This window comes from Lotus japonicus, chromosome 4, assembly GCF_012489685.1.
Source record: "Lotus japonicus ecotype B-129 chromosome 4, LjGifu_v1.2".
In the NCBI taxonomy this organism is placed as follows: domain Eukaryota; kingdom Viridiplantae; phylum Streptophyta; class Magnoliopsida; order Fabales; family Fabaceae; genus Lotus; species Lotus japonicus.
The window spans coordinates 17,303,690-17,326,214 of record NC_080044.1 but is presented as its reverse complement, the minus strand read 5'-3'; the positions used below and the strand labels follow the sequence as shown (position 1 = coordinate 17,326,214).

The 22,525-nt window shown below is 37.4% G+C and overlaps 3 protein-coding genes across 3 annotated transcripts; all 3 read right to left on the bottom strand.

The window, feature by feature from the left end:
* Nucleotides 1–691, bottom strand: LOC130712369 (uncharacterized). Its single transcript, XM_057562206.1, has one exon. It carries the CDS (start codon nucleotides 570–572, stop codon nucleotides 225–227), a length of 348 nt encoding a protein of 115 aa, XP_057418189.1. The 5' UTR covers nucleotides 573–691; the 3' UTR covers nucleotides 1–224.
* A 3,579-nt stretch (nucleotides 692–4,270) lies between these two features.
* On the bottom strand, nucleotides 4,271–4,868 carry LOC130709858 (uncharacterized). Its single transcript, XM_057558984.1, has one exon. The coding sequence runs from the start codon at nucleotides 4,745–4,747 to the stop codon at nucleotides 4,400–4,402; it is 348 nt and encodes a 115-aa protein (XP_057414967.1). The 5' UTR covers nucleotides 4,748–4,868; the 3' UTR covers nucleotides 4,271–4,399.
* Nucleotides 4,869–7,404: 2,536 nt separating this feature from the next.
* Nucleotides 7,405–13,840, bottom strand: LOC130710368 (auxilin-like protein 1). The gene is made up of 8 exons (XM_057559597.1): nucleotides 13,327–13,840; nucleotides 9,378–12,924; nucleotides 9,228–9,303; nucleotides 9,029–9,123; nucleotides 8,878–8,943; nucleotides 8,697–8,786; nucleotides 8,237–8,413; nucleotides 7,405–7,669 (listed from the first exon to the last, which is right to left on the bottom strand). Exons 1-8 carry the CDS (start codon nucleotides 13,692–13,694, stop codon nucleotides 7,634–7,636), a joined length of 4,455 nt encoding a protein of 1,484 aa, XP_057415580.1. The 5' UTR covers nucleotides 13,695–13,840; the 3' UTR covers nucleotides 7,405–7,633.
* Nucleotides 13,841–22,525: the final 8,685 nt, after the last annotated feature.

Below are 22,525 nucleotides of genomic sequence, written 5' to 3'. Positions count from 1 at the left end.
TTAAAAAACAAAAATGTTGTTACCAAAAATAATTTGATGATTACATATACCCTTTCAGCAGAACCTAAAGAAAGCAGACTAAATAATGAACTTGTATATTTCCAATTGATTCAAATAAATGATTCATAACCAATAAAAAATGTATTATACTCTCCATCTTCTCAAAGTAACTTGACAAGAGAATCCAAGACTAAATTTTTACAGGAAATACCAAAAGAAAGTTCTCATTTGTAATAGATCACAGGCTTACTGGAATTCAAATCCCACATGCCTCCTTCCTTGAGATACTCAAGGTACCTTGTAAATTCAGGCCTAGCTGTTGTTTTCTTTTTCCTACGGAAATCCAAAAAGCTGAAGAGTGGATGAGTACTCTTGCTGGTGTTATTAGCCTTCTTTGTGGGGTTTCTCTGTAGATTAATGTTTCCAAGGGTTGAATGAGCCATTTTTCTTGCAGAACTGGATGCTCGAGAAGGCAAACTTGTGCTCCTCTTGAACCCCTCTTGCAAAAGAGCACTTGAAGCAGTTTCTTTACCCAGTCTCTCATACCTCCGAGTAGTGAAGGATCTCAACATGGCTGAATCCTGTTGTGTGAAAGACAGGATTTTGATTGATGTATTCAAAGTGTGAAGAGGTGAGAGGAAAAGGGTTGGTGAGGATTGCTGAGAAGAGAGGAGATAACTTGAAGAAAGAGAACTCAATGGAGGGGCTTTATATATGCATCTAAGAGTCAAGTTTGGTTTGCTACTTTGGTCATTCTTGTGTTTTTTATTCAAATAAGGTATCATGTTTCCACAGTTGCTATTAAAAATAGGATTTGTAGTTCAATTACTATGTTGACTATTTCTTCTATCCCCAGCACTCTCTTTAGTCTTTATAATTATAAGCTTGTGAGCTATATATTCAATTGCCACGAAAGTACAAGAGTTAACGACATATCTATTAAAATAAAGGGCAAAATATGTTTTTTTTTTATCCTTGTAAGTATGGTAATGTTTGAGATTAGTCCTTCATTAGAGCAAAGTTGTATTTGGATATCTACGATTACAAAAATGATAAAACTTACATCAAGTTCCTTATATCTATTTCATTAAGTTCTCTAATCATGTTGGTCATCGCCTAAATCTTACCTTAGAGGAAATACTCACGTGCCTGGTGAAGGCTTATGTGAAATTATCTACGTCTTTTAATGAAGCTCATGTCGCGGACACTTGTATTTTCAATTAAAAGTCAAATGACACATAGGTAATTAATAAATAAAAAAGGTGTTTGCTGTGGTACCTTACTTCAGATCAAGGTATGATACCCTAAATGAGTTAGTATAGTAATAAAGACTCATATATCACATGAGTCACCAATTTTATTTTCCTAATAATCTACCTTAAGATAAATGGCATCGATTAGATAGGTGTTAAACCTCTCTCGTGATCGAAATTATATCGCTCAGACCCAATGCTAGGGTCGAGATTCACTGCAACCTCTGCAAGGTCGTGGTGAACATCAACAAAGGTCGTTGGGGAACAATTGAGTTACCCAATGAATGAGAGTACTATTGAGACTAGAATTATAACATTAATAATTATAAATTCAATTACAACATATCATTAGTCTACTGAATCACCTAATGTGGGTATCACACCCACAAAAAAGTGTGGGTACCACAGAATTTACCAATAAAAAATTTAGTGTCAAATTTTGGTCTCGGCCTCGACATTAAAACTAATTTTGGTCAGATAACGTTAGTCTAGCCGACACAAAACTGACGTAAACAGTTAACATAAGAATTTCCTTACTCACTAAGTAACGTCAGCTATGGCCCCTCTATGACCCATTAAGGTATATGTGAACTAGTTTCGACACTATAGGAGGCCTAGATCCATTGGCTTAATGAGTAGTGTCGGCATGACTGCCGCTATAGCTAATAAGAACATAGCATCATATGAGCCGATTAGGGATGGCAACGGGTAGGGTCGGGTGCGGGTTTTGCATCTCCCATACCCGAACCCGAAAAGGAAAACCCGAACCCGAACCCTACCCGAAAATGTCGGGTGAAGAAAATGAATGCCCATTTCCGACCCTATCGGGTTTCGGGTAAACCCTACCCGAACCCGAAACCCACAATGTTTATTTATTCTTGCCCAAACCCGACTCGAATGTACAAAAAACACCTGTTTTATGCAATTGTTGAAATATTTGCATATTGCTATTAAGATAAAATTTGTAAGTGTTAGCAACAGAAGAGTTTTCTATCTTTTTTCTCAATCAGTGAATTCACCATTCAACAAGAGTCATAACCTTTCAAATTAAAGCATACATCAAACTTAAGAGAACAAAAGTCATAATCTTTGAAATTAGTTTATAACTTTGGAAGTTTGCATAATTTCTGTCATCGGTTGACATGGACGAAAAATATCACAAAGTGTTACTTTGATTAAGCATTATAAAATCACTTCTCCCTTCAGCTTATATTTCAGAATCAAAATGACTTGACAAAATGAATAGACATGACCCACAAAATTCAGATCTTGGCTTGATTCATCTATAAATCGTTAGGTGTACAATCAGATGCAGAGTTTTGATTTTAATTTCTGGGTTTCACTAAAAAAAAAGTTCAAAACGCAAATCAGAACCTAGAATGCAGTGTCAGGAATAAGAAAACACAATCATACTGAAAAATCACAGTAAACAACGTTAAAATTGAGCAGTGATTACAATTGTGGAACCCTCTAACCTTAATCACGTTACAATTGTTACCTGAATTTCCAAGCGAGTCAGAAGCCGAGGACGTTGGCGACGAAACAGGAAGCGACTCAGCAGAGAAGGGTGAGGAACACGGTGAAGGATGACTACAGCTGCACGGAATGCGGCACCGACCTGAATCTCAACCCCGCCTACGCCTTCCCACCGGACTTCTACTTCGAAGCCGGCAACAAAGACTCTGTTTCCTTCTCCGCCGTCGATTCCACCAAGTTCACTTTCGAGAAAGAAGACAAGATTCGCCCCTTCTTCGAAACCCTCAACTATTGGGGGATTCAGCGGAAGAGGACCAAGATCAAGTGCTGCAACTGTCGCCGCCCAGGTTGATAATGAGAGAATGATAGGGGATAAGGTGAGAGAAGAGGATGAAGAGAGAGCGATGAAGAGGGGTGCCGTCAATGAACTTCTAATTCAGGGTTGAAAGAGTGAGAGGGAATGAAGAATAACCCTACCTGGCTAGCTCTACTAATACTATTATATATACAGAGGGTAATTTAGTAAATACATGTGTTCGGGTAGGGTTCGGGTATGGGTAGTGAACATCCCAGACCCGAACCCGAACCCTATTTTTTAAATCGGGTTTTACCCGAACCCGAACCCATACCCAGTCAACTCGGGTTTTATCAGTCAAATCGGGTCGGGTTCGGGCGGGTACCCACGGGTTCGGGTTAAATTGCCATCCCTAGAGCCGATGATAAAAAATGTGGGGAACTCATTACTTCAATTGAGATGATAAAAATTCATTTTTCCTTTTTAGTTGGAACTTTAGCGTCGGTCAGAACTGATATAACAGTATATTCAGACCATTTAACATGGGTAAAGTCACTTATGCTATCAACGCTTTTGTTGTAGTATATTAAGCTTAACGTACAACAAATAATTTTATCCTTTTTTTGCACTCTTTTGATTTCTTTCAAAAAAAAGAAGAAACTTGAATACTCTTTACGGAGCGTGAATTTAGTAATTAACTTATTATGCTTAGGAGTATAAAATAATATAATATGATGTAAATGAAAATGTTTGATGAAGCTCAAGTTCTAGAGAATATGTTTTATTTTTGAAAGCAGTTTCAAAATAATTTACCATTCAAAAAAAAAGTTTCAATATAATTTAATTACAAGCTTTTTTTATGACAAATGGAAAGAAATTACAAGCTTAATTAAGCACAAAAGAGACTGACTACGATTTGTTTTGATCAATAATTTCAATTTATTTCACTCAAAACTTTTTGTGTGAGCTAGCAAACACTCATGAGACTAATCCCTTGATGCTTTTGAGACATTATGTGAGTTTGTCTCTCATAACAAATCATTATTCATACATACCGGAATCGAACTATCAATGCTTAATAAATTATCTACCAATTGTTTTTGTTGGTATTTATTTCAGCTAACGATACCAAACATATTATGTATTTTATATAAAATAGAATCCAAAAGCAAATTTCTGTTACTAAAAAATTAAACATTAATATACCCATTCTGCAGAGCGGCAGAACCAAATGAAAGCATGCTAATGAACTTTTATATTTCCAATTGATTCCATTTAATGATTCATAACAAATGTACATATACTCTCCATCTTCTCAAAGTAAATTAACAAGAGAATCCAATACTATATTCTTATTCAAATCTTAAGCAAGTAATCATTTGTAATGGATCACAGGCTTATTGGAATTCAAATCCCACATGCCTCCTTCCTTGAGATACTCAAGGTACCTTGTAAATTCAGGCCTAGCTGTTGTTTTCTTTTTCCTGCGGAAATCCAAGAAACTGAAGAGTGGGTGAGTACTCTTGCTACTGTTATTAGCCTTCTTTGTGGGGTTTCTCTGCAGATTGATGTTTCCAAAGGTTGCATGAGCCATTTTTCTGGCAGAACTGGATGCTCGAGAAGGCAAAGTTGTGCTCCTCTTGAACCCCTCATGCAAAAGAGCACTGGAAGCAGTTTCTTTACCCAGTCTCTCATACCTCCGAGTAGTGAAGGATCTCAACATGGCTGAATCCTGTTGTGTGAAAGATAAGATTTGGATTGATGTATTCACAGTGTGAAGAGGTAAGAGGAAAAGGGTTGGTGAGGATTGCTGAGAAGAGAGGAGATAACTTGGAGAAACACAACTCAATAGAGGGGCTTTATATGCATCTACGAGGTCAAATTTGGTTGCTAGTAGTTTCTCCCTTGCGTTTTTTATTCAAATAATGCATCATGTTGTGAATATTTGCTATTGAAAAGAGGATTTGTTGTTCAATCACTATGTTGACCATTTCTGCTGTCCCCACAATTCTCGTTATAATTATATCCATTGCCCCGAAAGTACAAGAGAAAAATATATATTAATATATATGAATGGATGAAAATGACATTTATGTTTTTTGTGGTATACCAATCTTGATTTTCTCAGTCATACTGCCCTTAACATTTATCAGCATGTCATTTAAATTTCCATTATCTCCGCATGGTGCATTGAAACATTCAAATAAATTGCTGAGAATAAGTCTTACTTCTAACTCCAACTTTGTGTAAATTATAAACAAATAATGCCGATTTATTCTAAGTAGACTGTTTAATTTTGTTTATTCTATTTCCTTTTAAAATTCCATATCAATGTTTAAACAACAACAATAAAAGTCTTAATCTCACTGACTGAGGTTGGCTCCCTGGATTACTCAACGTCATTGTGAAGTCATAAATAAGTTCATCCAATTTAGTTTAGGGAAAGGAAGGTAAGCTTATTTGGAGATTGCTGAAAGGCAATCATAGTGGTACATCATTAATTACTAGTCTATTATGCATGACTACATATCACAGTTGATTTTTTTTAAGAAGTACTGCTATTTTACAATATACGGCTCCTATACATTTCGGGCCAGACTTAATTTGTTCTGAATCTTCCCTATTACTTCAACTATGGATGCATTTCTTGACTACATATTGTAGGGTTTAATGTGTTGCACAAATTTGACCACTTTGATTAGCGATGAAAGCAACATGGTGGAATGGAAAATATACTTTTTAAAGATAAAACATCCCTTAATCTTAATCAGCAGCCGCATTTAGACCTGGTCCTCACTGTCTAATATTCCTATCAAAATATTTTTCAAAGACGTTACAGTGAAAGTGGTTACCCTAGCTATATCACTATTATAATATTGGCATAGAATATATCACATTTGATCTGATAATAAATGCATCCTCAATGGTCATACTTTGAAATGTAAACTTCAAATTCAATAACAATTAGAATGAGCAGCAGCAGCCGGTTATGAATTTTCATTAAGCACACAATTACCATGTTGACAAGTAAATCAAGTCCAACACAAGAAACCCATCCAGTACTTTTCAAAATAAATAATGAAGCTGATAGCAACCTAGGACCTTGACTGCACCCAGGAAAATTCAGTTCTTTCAGCACATAGCAAGAATTCAACAATGCTACCCATGTTATAGTACCCTGCTCAATCATTTCAAAAAAGTAAAATACAAATTACAAACCCTATCTCTTCTGTTTCACCTAAGATGTCTTGAAAGAGGCCACAATGTTCTGGACCCGGCTTTCTCCCTCAACAAATTGAATATCTCTGCCTTTTGTACACTAGTTCATAGCTAAATATATATAAATTTGGCAAGAATTCATTCCCATCCTCTCTCTTCTAAAACAGATTTACAGTTTCTTTGCCCATGCCTGAGGATTCCATATTCATAAATCGTAATTCAGGGATTTAAATTTTATCAAACAGCTAGACTATTAGTTTCACCAAAAGGGCTTATTCCACTATAACGCTATCCATTGTGCCGAGACTCCCCTTCCATCGAGAAGATCATAACAGCAAATATAATTTGATGGTAAGGGGTCTCAGTATCTAACTACATTCTTGTGTTCTAACTTCCACCTCTTCAACCCCTTGTCAATTCACCCAATTATATATAGTTGATGATTGTAATACATGTCTTTAAGATCAGTTCTGATCACGGATCCGGAACATATTTATAAGAGTTGCTATAAAACTTTGTTTCTTTTCCCAGGTATGGTTGTACTTTGATAAGTTGTCACAGGTAGAAGTATTCACCAATTAACTCTAGTTCTCATAGCTCAGTCTGCACCCCTGAACTGAACTACCACTCCAACTTGTTAAATATGTGCTTTTCATGTTATTCCTTCTCAGAATCACCAAATTGGATATTCAGGGAACTGAAGACCTAAATTTTTTATTTTTTTTATAGGCAAATGTTAGTTGTTAGTAATGTTAGTAAATTAGTCCCTCCTCAGGATTCGAACCCTAGACCCTTCACCATTCATCCCACCCAACCCTTATGTCCCCTAGCTCTTATCATTTGAGCTAACCCTCGGGGACGAACTAAAGACCTAAATGGCATCATGTAATGCTGGCAGTTAATCCTCATTAATCAGTTACTAAACATAAACGCTGGCAACAAGCAGCCCAGCTCAGTCCCAGTTAAATAATGGTCAAAGGTACATTAACAAACCTTGGGAAATGGTCAAAAGTATGATCAACAAATTTTTATCTTACTAAACCTTGACATCCACATGCATTCAGCCATTTTGTGCAGATTCATGACATTTTATAATATCCTAGAAACTAATCAAAGTTGAAGAGTTAGAACAGGCATTCTGAAAAGTTTGTACCGTGAAAGGACAGCCAAAACATATACGCTTTTGTATATCTATTTACTCATGAATTTCTTACCTCCCGTGGGATGAATATTTCTTACATTAAGTATTTAAGGAATATTATTACATAACATGATAACATGGACCATGAAAAAATAATTACTGAGGTATTTGACCGTGGGATTGCAGCAACCTGAGGGAAGGGACCAGCTTACTTGCAAGGAGACAGGTTAAACATTTGAACAAGGTGTACTATCGTTCTTCTGAGTTGAATTTGGTCCAAGCTTCCTACAGGAAGAAAAAGAAGAGAGAATGCAAAAATGAGAAACAGATGACAATAATTAATGAAGTGTAAGAGTAGACCAACTTGTGAAGTATAAGAAGCAAGAAACAAAGCCCATATGAATGAGCAATGAATGGACAACTTGGTGTAGGAAATAGGTAAACGCCTATGCACATGGTTAAAATGATAAAATAGGTGAAAATTGCATGCCTAACACACCTTTACAAAATCATCAAAGTTAAATCCCCTATGCACTATTGCACATGGTTAAAATAAATAAATTGGTGAAAACTTGCATGCCTAATAAACCCTTTCAAAGATCGAAGACTTTTGTACATAATGTATTTAAACTACTGATTTAAACTAACATCACAGTCAAATCCCTCAAAGCACATGGTTAAAATAAACAAAATATGTGGAAAAAGTTTGCATGCCTTAGCCCATCTTTATAAGATCCAAATCTTGTTCACATATTTAGTTAAACTGCTGATTTAAGCTAACATCTTGGTCAAATCCCCAAAAAATATATTTAAAATAAATAAAATAGGCGCAAAATTGCACCCTTGACACACCTTTAAAAGATCGAAGACTTTTTCACATGTGTATTTGTGTTGAACACTTGCCCCACGTTGCTGTAATTTGTCAGGATGGACACAAAGAGTGGCCTTCCTGTAAGCTTTCTTTACAGCAGCAGAAGTGATGACCTCCGTGAGTGGGATTGGCTGCCACCCACTATCATGCCCAAGGATCTGACAAGATAGAAAAATCAGAAAAGGAACCATATATAGAGTCTGGGGTTATTCGGGATAAGCACTAGACAAAGACGAAGGTCTCGAGCAGGAAAAGGAGCATAGAAGGGAGTCATTAACATCATGAATCAGGATTAAGTAACCAATTGATTTAAGTTCATGTTAAATAATCGCTTGATGGACCTTCAAATGACAACCCCGTACTGTGTGTGTAAAATGATTCAATTTTCTCCCACCTTCAATGGGAGAATAGAGCAGCATATAATTTCAGAACAGAACCTACATATTGCAAGGTTGAAAGTAATGCACGCAAGTTCCCTTCTTTTCCGCTTGACCACCTCCTGACTTCAGCATCCAGGGTCTCTGCTAATCTCTGCAAAGAACATCCAACTCAAGTAATCAATGAAACATGGAAACAAAAATTCAGAATCTGTAAAGAACAGCTGTTTGGATATAATGCTTACATTTCTCTCCGCTTGCTCCCTCTGGGCTATAAGGTCGCGTGTGTTCTTTTCTTCCAAAGCTTTTGCCTGAAATTTCCACAAAAATATGGTCATGATTATCTCGTAATAAGTATAACTTACATGATTAATGTATCAAGATTGAAGAACTTACTGCACGCTCAGCTGTTCGCTGATACCTCTCCAACCTTGCTCTACATCTCTGAGCTGTTTCACCTTCCCCTCCCGATCTCTCAGAAAAAGAGGAAGCTTAAAGCAAATAACAATATCTGGTTAGGACTAAATCAAATAGATGCAGTAAAATGTTGATTGACAGTTTATAAAGAACTGCTGGGCTGCAAGAAATCACATACCACCATAAACTGAGGAATATGGATATCTAGAACCAGTAGAAGAGTTGAAGTTCTGAACATGTGGATCCAGCATACCCTGCAATTTAATTCATTAGAAAATCAGCAGGCAATTACGTAATTTATCACTAGCTTATTTAAGTGGACACTTACTGAGGATGAAGAACCCTGTCTTCCATCATTTCTGAAAGAAACACCAAACTTTTCAGATACAGATCTTTCTAACCGTTCTCTGGACTCAAAAACAGCCCTCTCAACCTTTACTTTTTCCATTGCACGCTCCCTAGCCTCCGCAGTTGCTCTTTCTACAGCAGCTCGTTCTGCTTTCAATTTAGCCTCTGCAGCTGCTTTATCAGCAAATGATTTGTCCCTGGCCTCAGCGCATGCCTTTTCAAGTCTTTCCCTGGCCTCACCCAGTGCTCTTTGTCGAGCTTCGGCAGTTGCTCTCTCAAATGCAGCCCTTTCTGCCCTTTCACGAGCTTCAGTATAGGCTCTATCACGAGCTTCAAGAGTTGCTCTATCAACAGCCATCCTATCTTTCTCTCTTTCCCTTTCCCTCTCAGCCTCCAGCATTGCTCTGTTAACTGCCATTCTGTCTTTATGTCTTTCCCTTTCTCTTTCTATCTCCTCTTCTATCTTTCTGAGACGATCTTTTTCCAACTCTACTTCTCTTCTCGTCCTTTCAGCATCTTTCTCTACTGCGGCAGGAGTTTCATCAAGACTCTTATCTTTGCTTTTTGTGGAATGGGCTACATAAGACCTTTGACAAGAGTTCTGGACACTTGCCACTTTTGGCACTATACCAGGTGCATCAGCTACCGTATTCCTTCTGTCATCACCACACGGGTTTGCTTGGATAGATGATTCTTGCTCCCTTTTTTGTTCATGGTTTAGTCCAGCATTTGCATGCTGTTTAATATTTCCTCTCTCACCCCATTCATGAGCAAGTTTCCTCTCTTGGCTATCTGGACCAAATTCCATTGGAGAGACTATATTAGTCTTCTCGGTGCATGTCTTTTCACTACAAAAACCAAGTCCATCAGCATTTGTCATTTTGTGATCCACCCTCCCTGATTGCGTCCCTGAATGCTCTACTTCTCTAAGGGATATTTCAGAAGCTTGTTTTCTCACATTAGCTAATAGGTTTTCCACCCCTATCTCTTCTAACTTCTTTTCATCAACTTTGCAGTCAGTTCTTGCCTTACCATTTTCTGGGTCAGCAATAGGTTCTTCAGATGCCTCCAGTTTTCCCATTTTTTCTTCATGAATGGAGGATGAGTGAGCTGCCAGAAGACTTTCATCATACTCTGTTTCCAATGTCTCATTGATTTCTTTGGAAAACTCCATGTCTACACCCTCTCCATCCGCTTGTATTTGCTCTAAATCTTTGTCCAATCCCTTATCTTTTTCACTCCCAGTATCTTTGAGCATCTTCTCAGATTTCTCAGTGTGACTATCCTCATTTGATATATCTACACTTCCTTCCCTATCAAATGCTGGATTTGATGGACTTTCAATTTCCGTTTTCCTCTGAGCCTCATTTCCAACATTTCTTTCTAGTTCGGGTGCTTGTTTCTGAACCTTCTGAATCTTTTCGCCATGACCTGCTTCTTTAAGTATATTTCCTTTCCCATACTCATTAAAAACCTCCCTACATTTCTCTTTAGCCTGATCTCTTTCATATTGCTCATTTCCCTCCTGATAGAAAACTTCCGTAGTGCTTTTCTTACTCAGTTCCAGTTCAAAGTCTTCTTCAAGTCCCATTTCATTCTCTATCTTCCCAAGATCATACTTTAGGCCTTGATCACTTTCTTCTTTTTTAAAAGAACCTTCTAGGCTTTTCTCAATTGTTTTGCTTTCATATGCTTCTTTCAGTCCCTTTTTGCTCTTAATCTGTTTAGCTTGCTTAAAGATGATTTCATTTTCTCTTTTGCAAGTTGTCTTTTCCTCTGGCCTGTCTATCTTCAAAGGCTCATTTACTCTTTCATCAATTCTGTCCAGATTCTCTGAATCTTTCACTATTTCCTCACCCTCTGCTGTTCCAAGAGCAAAAGCTTCTCTCACAATTTTTCCATTTTCTTTCATTTTCTGAGACTGCTTCTGCTTCTGCCTTTTCACACTCAGCTGTTTATCTTCATCCTCTTTTAGTTTCTTCTCATTGTCCTTATGATCCATGCTACACTGAACTTCAATTGGTGTTTGCCTATCAACCTCTTTTGATTTAGCGCTTTCCACTTTTTGATGCTCCTTGTGTTGTGTCTCAGCGATCTCTCTTAGACTATCTGATTGGTCAGCTTTAGTTACTATATTTCCAGTTTTTCCATGCTGGTGAACAGTTCTTGTCTTCTTCTCATTCTTTTGTAGCTCAAAGAATTCGGTCATTTTGTCATTCTTCACATTTTCTCTCTGCCTGTATTTTTCATTAGATGATTTAGATTTCCTAATGGATTTGCCCTGTTCAAGAGCCATTTTTGCTGCTTTAGATTTTTTCTTATCCTCCACTTGATAACCTTCTGCAATTGCTTTTACATTTTTGTATTCCTCTTGAATATTAGGAGCTTCCCCTACTTTCCTTCCATGCTCATATGTTTTTGTATCTTGCATCAAACTCATAGTATGATTTATCGGTCGGATTACCTTTCCATGCTCTTCTGTTCCCACCAATTCAAAAAACTCAGTTTCTTCTTTCCATGTCCCAACTGCTGTACTTCGATCCGATTCTAGAGATGACCTGGATTCTTTTATATGCTTTTCCTCAAACATGTTCACAAGTCTTTCCCTTTCTAATGGTTCTGAAGTTTCAGGAGCAACCTTCGTAGCTTTCTGGCTTTCATCTGTGGCAGAAATTTTCATTTTGCCAGATCTAAAATCACAAGATTCCTGCTTTCTATCATCATTCAAACTATCAAATCTAGTTATCTCACTTATCTTTGCTTCATCATTTTTCACATGATAACTTGATTTTGTATTGGTCTCAGAAGCCCCTTTCTTTCTCCCCCTAAATTCTTCAGCATTCTTAAGTTTTGCAGCTGGTCTATGCATAGCATTTTTCATAGCAGCAGAAGATGAATTAATATCAACCTCTACATCATAGAAAGGGGGCGAACTATAACCGAGAGTCTCTCCATCATCAACCCGCTCACTTTTTGAATGAAATCCACTTGAATGTCCTCTGCTTGCATCTAACACAGGCGGCGGTCGAGAAGGGGGTGGCAATTCTGATGGTATAGTTCTAAGGCTGATATCAGACACAGCTACAAACGTCTCGCTGGAATGAGAACCATTTCTGCGGCATCCATCGTGCATATCAAGATCACTACCAAGAACCTGTTCGCCTTCGCCAGAGGTAAGATTGCCAGGACGACGTGACATCGATTTTCTCAAACGGTTTCCCTTTGCCTTGCCTGCATTACGTTCCACATCAAGTTCAGTATCATCAACAACCTGCAAGGATGGATCAGTCCTGAGAAACCGCGTGGTTTCTTCAACCACATGAGAGAAACCCGGAACAGCATGCAGCTGAGCTGTGTGAGTTTTCCCCTTTGACGTATCTTCACTGCGTGTACCACTGACCTTGTGATACGAAACGTTGAACTCTCTACCTCCATTAACAGACTGGAAAAAATCTATGTCTGATATGCCTTGATTATTTACAACATGCTCCAAGTCTTCGGAGAATGAATCAGTTTCCACTTGAGTCCTACCAATGACAGAAGAATATGATTATATTAATGCAAGATCATATTCCAATCTCAGTAAACTAATAAAGGAGATAGAAAACAGTGACAGTCTACATAAAATTTGAAGTTCAGAGATAAATTGAAAGCAAAACTCCAGAAAAAGTATGAAGAATATGCATAGAAATAGCACAGAGCAGACAAAATGCATTTGGCAGATACTGTGAGTCCATACAGCAAATAAATCAAAATCCAAAGAGTTGGCAGCAAAGAACAAAAAAAAAATCTCAGCCTCCACAAGGAAACAAAATTCAAAGACTACAATTATCTACAACTACGCTACACGAATGGATCATGCATTTCATGAAGTTATGCTTAGAAGTTAGAATCAAACGGTAACATTCAGAGCACGATCGAATTCATACCAGGCTTCTTCTTCGTCGGAGAAACCGTCGCGGCGAAACAAGTCCTCATGCGAGGTCCAAAAATCGAGGCCGGAGAAGCCTCGGAAAACCTCCGCATAGTCAAAACCGGCGATTCCGGAGTCGAAGAAGGAACCGGCGCCGTCGACCGGCGGAAGATCCAGCACCGGAATGGAGGAGGCGCGAGCGGCGTGGAAGCTGGAGAAAATCTCGCCGTAGTCCTCGAAGCGCGGGGAGATGGAGGCGGAGGAGGAAGCGAACCTCGGCGGAGCGCCGTAAACGTCGTCGTAGAGGTTGGTGGTGATTTTCTTGGAAAACGTGGCGGAGGACTTGTTTGGTTGGTGAGAAAAACGGGTCGTCACGCTTTCCATGGAAAATGTTGAATGAACTCTAGGGTTCCGCTTTCTCTCTCTATAACTGAACTCGCTCTTTCTCTCTCTAGCTCGTTATGGCTCTGTGTGAGTGCAGACACTGTTCAGCGTCAGAGGAGGAAGACGAAAGAAGAAGAAAAAATGAGTGAAGAAATTGAAAACGGAAAAAAGGTGGTGGTGAATATGAAATGACAAAAAAGGGCTTGTGGTATTTTTAGACAGGGATTTAATTTTTTCTTTGCTTAAATGCATTTTGTGCCCCCTGATGTTTCAGGGGCGTGCAAATGATACCCCTCTTCTAATTTTGTCGACGTTTGTACCCTCCATGAAATAAAAGAGTGTAGTCCTTACCCTTCCGTCAGTTCAACGTTAGTTTACTAACGGACGGAGGGGCTGACGTGGCTTTTTTTATTCTTTTTTCTGGCATGCCACGTGGATAATAGTAAAACAAATGGAAAAAAGGGGTGGGGGAGGATTTGAACTCGGGACCTAGAAGTAGCAAAACACTCATTTAACCAGTTGAGCTACATGCATAATTAATATATATTGTACGAAAATTAAATTTATATCATCTCCTTCATCATCATCAATTTTATATCCTCTTCTCCTTCCTCCTCCTTCTCCATCACAACACACACAGACTCCACAATCTCAAAATCAAATTGATAATCAAATACCTAAAAACACCCAATTGCCAGAAAAATGTAGTTTCATCAGTCATCAGTGTACTGTTAAGTTTTCTAATGCTTGCAACACTTACTGATGATGAACGAGAAGCAAAAACTGATGGGAATGGCATTTAGAAAAATTCAAAATCAAATCCAATTAGGCAATTACCTATGAAAGCAAAATTCAAAACAAAAAAATTAAAAAGAAAAGGGTCATATTGTAAGTGGGTCATAACCATGAATCAGCAGCATAAAGGGGCTAAAACAGGAGCAGTTGTACCGAAATCCGAGAGTGAGCAGTGGTGGTGCTGGGACCAGAAAAGGAGATGACGGTGGTGGCGGAAACAGCGAGGATGTGCGACGACGAAGTGGCAGCGCTGAATCCAGAGAGCAAGTGACGACGACGCGGCGTGGGGTGAAAAACCCGATCCGATCCGTTTCTGGAACCGTTCAGGTCATGGTACTGCCACCATGGAAGAAGAGGAGGAGGAAGAATGTCATGGTTGGTGAGAGAGAGGAATTGACTCTAAATTTTCAGCGTGTTTCACTGTGGAAATTTTCCCAAAAAATTGAAGATGAGTGTGTGCGTGAGTTGGGTGCTTGAGAATTTTGTTTGACTTAGTGGAGGGTGGTCTGGTGTGGGAGGGTGCCCTGGAGTGACATTCCAGGTGAGGAATGTAAAGAGAAGAAGAAGATTGGATGGAGGAAATTGGGGAAGAAAGGTAAAGAGAAGAAGAAGAAGAAGAAAGGTGAGTGGATGGAACCCTAATTTGGGTTGATTTCAAATTTTGCGTTAGTTTTAGGATTTTTTAAAATCAATACTGCTCACTCACACACACAATTCTCATGTTTTAGCCCCTTTATGCTGCATTGGAGAGTCTGTGTGTGTTGTGATGGAGAAGGAGGAGGAAGGAGAAGAGGATATAAAATTGATGATGATGAAGGAGATGATATAAATTTAATTTTCGTACAATATATATTATTTGTGCATGTAGCTCAACTGGTTAAATGGGTGTTTTGCTACTTCTAGGTCCCGAGTTCAAATCCTCCCCCACCCCTTTTTTCCATTTGTTTTACTATTATCCACGTGGCATGCCAGAAAAAAGAAAGAAAAAAAAGCCACGTCAGCCCCTCCGTTAGTAAACTGACGGAAGGGTAAGGACTACACTCTTTTATTTCATGGAGGGTACAAACGTCGACAAAATTAGAAGAGGGGTATCATTTGCACGCCCCTGAAACATCAGGGGCACAAAATGCATTTAAGCCTTTTTTCTTTTATTTGGGAAGTCGTGTGCGACAAAGTATAAAGAAAATGATTAATTAATGGAAAGGAATAATATTATAATAAATTAATAATTAAAAAACCAAGGTGTAGCCGGTGACTACGCGGGAAAGAAGAAGGGTCGTTAAAGATGAACGTCAACGAGATCGAGACATGCTTGCTACCTTAACGCATATATATGTGGAATTAATTAATATAATTGAAAGGAAGAAAAATAATAGTATGGTAATGTTGGAAGAGATTAATTTATATGCACTAATCGTGTAAATAAGTTTTACACAATTATTTAATCACATCTATTTAATTTTTTTTTTAAAGCTCTTTAATTGTTAGCTCATAATTAATTTTCAATTTTATAATATTTAAAATAGGAATTGAAAGGTTGATGTCGGTGTATAGAAATTAATCTCATGTCGCAATAAATTCTCAATTTTAATTTGTGAAAACAATTCTCAATATTAATATTGAAAATATCAGTTTGTAATAAAATTGTAAGGAACATATACAAAAAAGTGGGTCTTCTGGTTATGGTTTTAAACTTTTAATGTTTGGACATGGTTGTTTTTTTATGGAATTTTAATTATTTTCACAAATAATTTATAAGTAAAAGAATTCAAAATGAAAATGAAACGACATTCTCTTCTACTTTTTAAAAGATTAATAGAGTATTCATTTAAATATTATTTCAGTAACTTTCATTTGAAGTTATCTGTAGAATAAGATTAATTTTAAAATCTAAACCAATAAATTGCAATTATTATAGGAGAGTGTCGGTTTCAGTATGCTAATAACAATATTTGCACGTCTGGATTTGTTTGAATAAATATTTATTATGCAATTCTTTCTAAAATTCGCATTTTTGTAAGAAAAAATAAAATAGATGAATGTTTTTAATTTAAACATTACTTAGAATAATTCTATATCTTGAGAACAAATAGATTTTATTAATAATAAAGATAAAGGCTTAAATAACCTTTTGGTCCTTGAAATTGTAAAGAGAATCAAATCTGGTCCTTGTAAAATTTTCGCATCAAATTGGGTCCCTAAAATTGTTTTTTTAATCTAATTAACTCCTTTTGCTCAATTTTGACCGGTCAACAGCCCAGTGGCAAGCCTAGTCAGCTAAGGACGACCACGTGGATTTTTTCACATCAATTTTAGTCCCTTAAAAAGTATTTTAATCAATTTTAGTTTCTGTTCTTCCACCTTCATGTTCTTCCACTTTCACCTTCTTCCTCTTCCTCCATAACTCAAATCACATAAATTCAAAAGGAAGAACAAGGTGAATGTGATAAACATATAGTTTTTTTTAGGGTTTTGAATTTCTAGGTTTAAGGATTTGAGTTATGGAGGAAGAGGAAGAAGGTGGAAGAGGAAGGTGGAAGAACAAGGACTAAAATTGATTAAAATATTTTTTAAGGGACTAAAATTGATGTGAAAAAAGTGCATGTGGCCATCCTTAGCTGACTAGGCTTTCCACTGGACCGTTGACTAGTCAAAATTGAGCAAAAGGACTTAATTAGATTAAAAAAACAATTTCAGGAACCCAATTTGATGCGAAAATTTTACAGGGATCAAATTTGATTCCCTTTACAATTTCAAGGACCAAAAGAGTATTTAAGCCAAAGATAAATCATGAGAACAAATAGATTTTATATCTTGAACATATTTTTAGTATTACCAAGATATTTTAACAATTAAATCTTCTCAAAAGTCAGTGATTATATTAAGAGGATCGACCTCACCCACCAAATCATTTTAGATACACATTATTTAAGGATCGAACTTTCAACCAAATGTTAAATAAGCTCAATTATCTATCAAGTGTGCTGGAACTTGTTGATATCTTACAAATATTTTAAACTTTTAACAAATTTAATTAAAAGAAATTATGTAACATTATGCTTATTGTATTATTGGCGGCACAAGGATTTATGTATCATCACGGTAACACATATCATAACACTAAACTCACAAGAGGTAGTTTAATTTGCAAGCAAAGATGGTAAGAAGAGTTATTGAGTTCAGTCTTCGCATAATACATATGAGTAAGGTAATCAAATATAAGACATGATTTATAAATAAATAAATAAACATATCACAAGAAACCCGAGAAAGACACCTAGATTCATTAGAAGAAGAGCAACTATGATTTGGTTTCATAAAAATTAAAAATCACATCTCAAATTTATCATACAAAATATGTGCAATTATTGATTAGAATTGAAATTTTGAAATCCAACCAAAACCAGCATTTTAGCAATGAAAATTTCAAATTTGAGTCGACTGTCTGGTGAGAATTAATGTTAAAAACTTATGCTAAAGTTGTGCATTATTGATATTGTAAAGTTCACAAAATCGAATCAATGAAAATCAGTTAGCTAATAATTAAGTATGTTACCAAAAAGATTCCATTATTAATCATATGTTACCTATATCATCTGGAGTTGGACTTTAATTCTTAAAGGATGAACAAGCTTTTTACATTGTTTATTTGATTATTAACATAATATTAAATGGTACACATCTTATACATGAAAAAAAAAAAAATTAATGTAAGGGATCTTTATCCTATTTAGTAGCATGTATAAAAATATTTTATTAAAAGAGGGAAATTGTACTCCAACAATTTCTATTCTTAAGAGATTAATGTCTCACAATTAGTTGAGGGACTTGGTGATGCACATGAAAAAAATATTTCAACAAACAAGTATTCCTTGAGATATGCTGGTGGGAATCTGAGGGACCGTATGTCTTTGCTACAAAACAGAATAGAGTCAGAGCTGTGCCATTTTCTTTTTCTCGAATGCATGATAGAGACAAAGGTACTTAGTGATACAACGTAAGAGTAAGAGTGAGATAAAGATTAGGTGTATCTACTTTGAGTTGAAGAATCATCAATACTCAATAGTGTCCAATATAGCATGCCTTGATTTTTATTTCTTCATTAGCACGGAAACTCCATGTTTTAGTAAAAGTGTTAAAAATCGAAGCTACTCTTAAAAATCAAGATAAGCATGTTTGGAAACTCCATGTTTTAGCATAAGTGTTAAAAGTAGAAGCTACTCTTAAAACATGCTTGAATTAGCTCACTTTTTCTCAGAATCAAATCTATGACATTGAATTATTGATGTAAAATTATTTATGTAATTAATTTTGACATTAGAATTTATTGTAGATGAGAACAAATCCATAAAATAGTCAACAAGAACCCGGTAAATTTCTTTATCATCATCCACCTTCCTCCCATCAGAAGTCTCAAGCTCCTCAATGGTGTTTCTCCTCTTGCGTTGTGAAGCTTTGTGGAAAAAATTTGTATTTCTATCTCCATGGCGCAGCCAATTGGCCCTGGACCGCTGACACTAAATAATCTCCTCTTGTTCCAAAAGAGCACCCAGCTCGCCCTCCGCTGCCATTGTCTTACTCTGAATTGGTTCTGTTTGAACCTCTCTTTGAAGAGATTGCAATTTCACCCTTAAATCTGCCACTTTCCCAGCAATATCCCCAAAATCCTCTTTTCCCCAAGAGTCCGAATTTTCTCCAACCATAGCAAGTCTGCCTACACAGTCACCCCTACCTCTACTCCAAGCCTTCGCCACCACCTCCGCACATTCCTTACCTTGTTGTAATCAAACCTCCTCAAAGGTGAAACAAGAATTCCCTTCTAACACCCTCCTTTCTTCTACGAGTACTACAAACCAACTGAATAGGGTTGTGATCGGATCTGTAGCGTGGAAGATGTGTAATTCGAGTCACAGGACATAGTTCAAGCCATTTGTCATTCACCAAAGCATAGTCAAGTCTTTCCTCCACTGTATGTGGCGCTTTCCTTTTGTTAGACCATGTGAAGCGGTACCCCAAGGAGTCCACATCACGTAACCCACAATCAGACATCGTCTCTTCACAAATCTGCAACCGTCCCACATCTGCTGGTCCACCACCCAATTTATTAGTAGGTCTCATAATTTTATTGAAGTCACCAATGCAAAGCCAAGAGACTTGGTCATCCGGCTTATACCTGTGCACCAAATTCCAAGTGCGCCATTTGTTTTGATCATCCGACTAGCCATACGCAGTAAGAATCTGAACATGGGAGCCACCATCAGAGTCGGTGACCATAAACAGGGTGTGATTAAGTGAGGCGCTAATAATGTTCACCTCAACCCCTTCTCTCCAGAGAAGACACAAGCCTCCAGCTCGCCCTCTTCCTGCTCCAGAACAACTCACCGGAAACAAGTTACCCAACCCTCCAACACCACGTAAAGAAGCCATCTCATGAGCCATCCTCCTAGTCTACAATGTGAAGACCACATCAGGAACTTCTAAACGAATGAGCCTTCGCAAGGCCCGAACTGCTCATGGGTTCCCAAGCCCACGACAATGCCAAGATAAGAAATTCATTGAGGAGGGCGGGCTTGCAAAGCAGACTCCGCCAACCCCAAACCGTCATAATTGTTTTGCTTCTTGAAAGGGGGAGAAATCCCTGTGCTTCCCGGAATATGGGGGGAAGAAGACGCACCACCTCGTTTCCTACTATCTGACACCTGCACTGTGGAAGAAGAAGTAGAGAGCTCCTCGGAGATACCCCTTTCACCATTCTCAAATTCCTCTCGGGTTGGATGTTTTTGTTCCCAAAGGGCACTGACGGTGTTGGGTACCCTTTTGTTGAAATCTTGTGAAGCACCCTGGGCAGAACCTGTGGCCCTCATATTCTCAACCTCGAGCTTTTCCAGCTCTGCATCAACATCCAACTCGTCCTCTTCATTCCCGCCCACAGATTCTAAGTCCTTCTCCTCTGTTTGTCTTGCACCTACCCCGCGCCGGATTCTGGTTGGAGCCACCTTGGCCACCCCACTGGCGAGAGCGAGAGGGGTTCTTGTTTGGATCACGACTTGATTCGCTATCCCTGCTTCTCCAGTGGCCCTGTGAATTCTCCTCCTCCTTCAACCAAAGACCATAAGGTTGATTCATTCTATTTTCATCTGCCCCTGGCTTGACACCACAATTGCGAATGATATGGTCCATCAAACCGCACCTGAAGCAGAAGGTGCCAAGCTTTTCATACTTGAAGAGAACCTGGAAAAGGCTTACCCCCCTCCGTCGACAGCATCTAACCTCATGGCAGAGGTGCCCTGACATCAATCCACACCCAGATTCTGAAGCAATCCCCAAACCGGCTTGGATTGGATCTGTCCCATCCCAATAAACAAACAAACGCTGAACCTAAAGTCTTTGCAACCTACTCCTTAAGCAGCCAGATCTCCAATCCATGAACTTGAACCCATAAAGAACCTTGACCAGCGGTACTTGGGAAGGGATTTCGTTTGCATGAAAAACCTCCAGCACCACCACTTGTCTATCAATGAGCCATGGACCACCTCTTACTGCAAAATTTTGTTCTCTGAAATTAACAAAACGGAACAGAAACAAGTTTGGTGATACTTCTCTGATATCCACCTTATTTGTTTCTCCCCACAAACGTTGCATCACACTTTTGAAAACTCGAAAGGTGAAGCCCGACAGATCACGCGTGAGAAGCTTTCCCACGGCCCACACATCAGAGGCGAGATCACGATCCACCGCAACAGCGCCAACATTCTGAACAGTGCTCTCTGATGTTCACCCAAATTTTTATTCACAAAAAAAATCTCATTCTTATCTTACGAGATATACATTTCATAATAAAATGACTTTTTTGGTACATCGGAAAAGAATAATAAAATGACTTTGAAGATTTTTTATTAAATTTAAACTCTTGATGTTAAGTTAATGTGAGAATAAACTAACATTTCTGGTTACCCAAAGGGCAATAAACCAAAAATAATCATATTGGTGAAAATTTTAAGCACTTTTCTGTTTACTCAGGAGTATGAAGTGTTTATTAAAAAGTCAAATTGTATAATTAGGTATCACTGATCTAGACAATTCAAAAAACTATTATCAATCAAAAGATATTAGCTAGTAAGACCAGTTCAGATCGATTCATATATACAATTAAAAATAAAAATATAAGGTTTTAAACTTTTTACTCATTTATAATTGAGTCATTATGTTTTCAGCAAGTTTTTAGTAAGAGTATGCTACATGGGCAAAGTAGTTGAAATAATGTTATATGACATAATTAATAAAGCTTTAATTCAAAAACTTGTCAAAACAGTTGTGATCCATAGAGCCAGTATATGTCTGCCAATCATTATCCAGATTCCAGAATAGCCCTTTTAAAATAGTTTTATTTAAAGAAAAGTTTGGTGTTCAATTATCTCCCCGAAGTCACGCCCGGCCAAAGATAAAACAAGAAAATGTGTCCGACAAGAAGTATCCTTAAAAGGCTAAAAAGTATATATTCAATGAATACTTACTTGAGTAACAAGGTTAATTAAATAATTGTGTACAACGTTATGTATACATCTAATCTATCCACGAAGAATTAAGTAGGCTCCCATGTATAGTAGTTTAACTTAACATTTCATCTCTTGATTAAGTAAATAGTTTGGGTTCAATTTTCCACTCTTGTAAATGTAAAAAATTTAAGTCAATAATCTTCTACTGATTATTGTGTTGTTGATGAGAAATTACTCTCACGAGATCAATTATATAAGAATATAAGAAAACCTTAGTTAACACAAAAAAAAATCTAAGTATGCACATGCCATGGGCCATATGTATACTACTTCATATATGTAAAAAAGAAAATGACGATCATGATTACTATTTACTAGGATGTAAAATCGATCGAATGTACAATATATATATATATATATATATATATAGATGATGTATCATGTGAGAAAGGTGTTCTTATGTGAGAACATGAGAATAAATCATGACCGTTAGATCTAATCATGGACGGTCCAGATTAAAACATTAAGTCATGTGAGTTT

Coding starts and splice junctions, on each gene's coding strand:
- LOC130709858 (XM_057558984.1), bottom strand. CDS start 4,747: ATGTTGAGATCCTTCACTACTCGGAGGTATGAGAGACTGGGTAAAGAA.
- LOC130710368 (XM_057559597.1), bottom strand. CDS start 13,694: ATGGAAAGCGTGACGACCCGTTTTTCTCACCAACCAAACAAGTCCTCC. Junction 9,304..9,377: donor GACAGGGTTCTTCATCCTCA/GTAAGTGTCCAC, acceptor ATTAAATTGCAG/GGTATGCTGGATCCACATGT. Junction 8,944..9,028: donor AGCGAACAGCTGAGCGTGCA/GTAAGTTCTTCA, acceptor TGGAAATTTCAG/GCAAAAGCTTTGGAAGAAAA.
- LOC130712369 (XM_057562206.1), bottom strand. CDS start 572: ATGTTGAGATCCTTCACTACTCGGAGGTATGAGAGACTGGGTAAAGAA.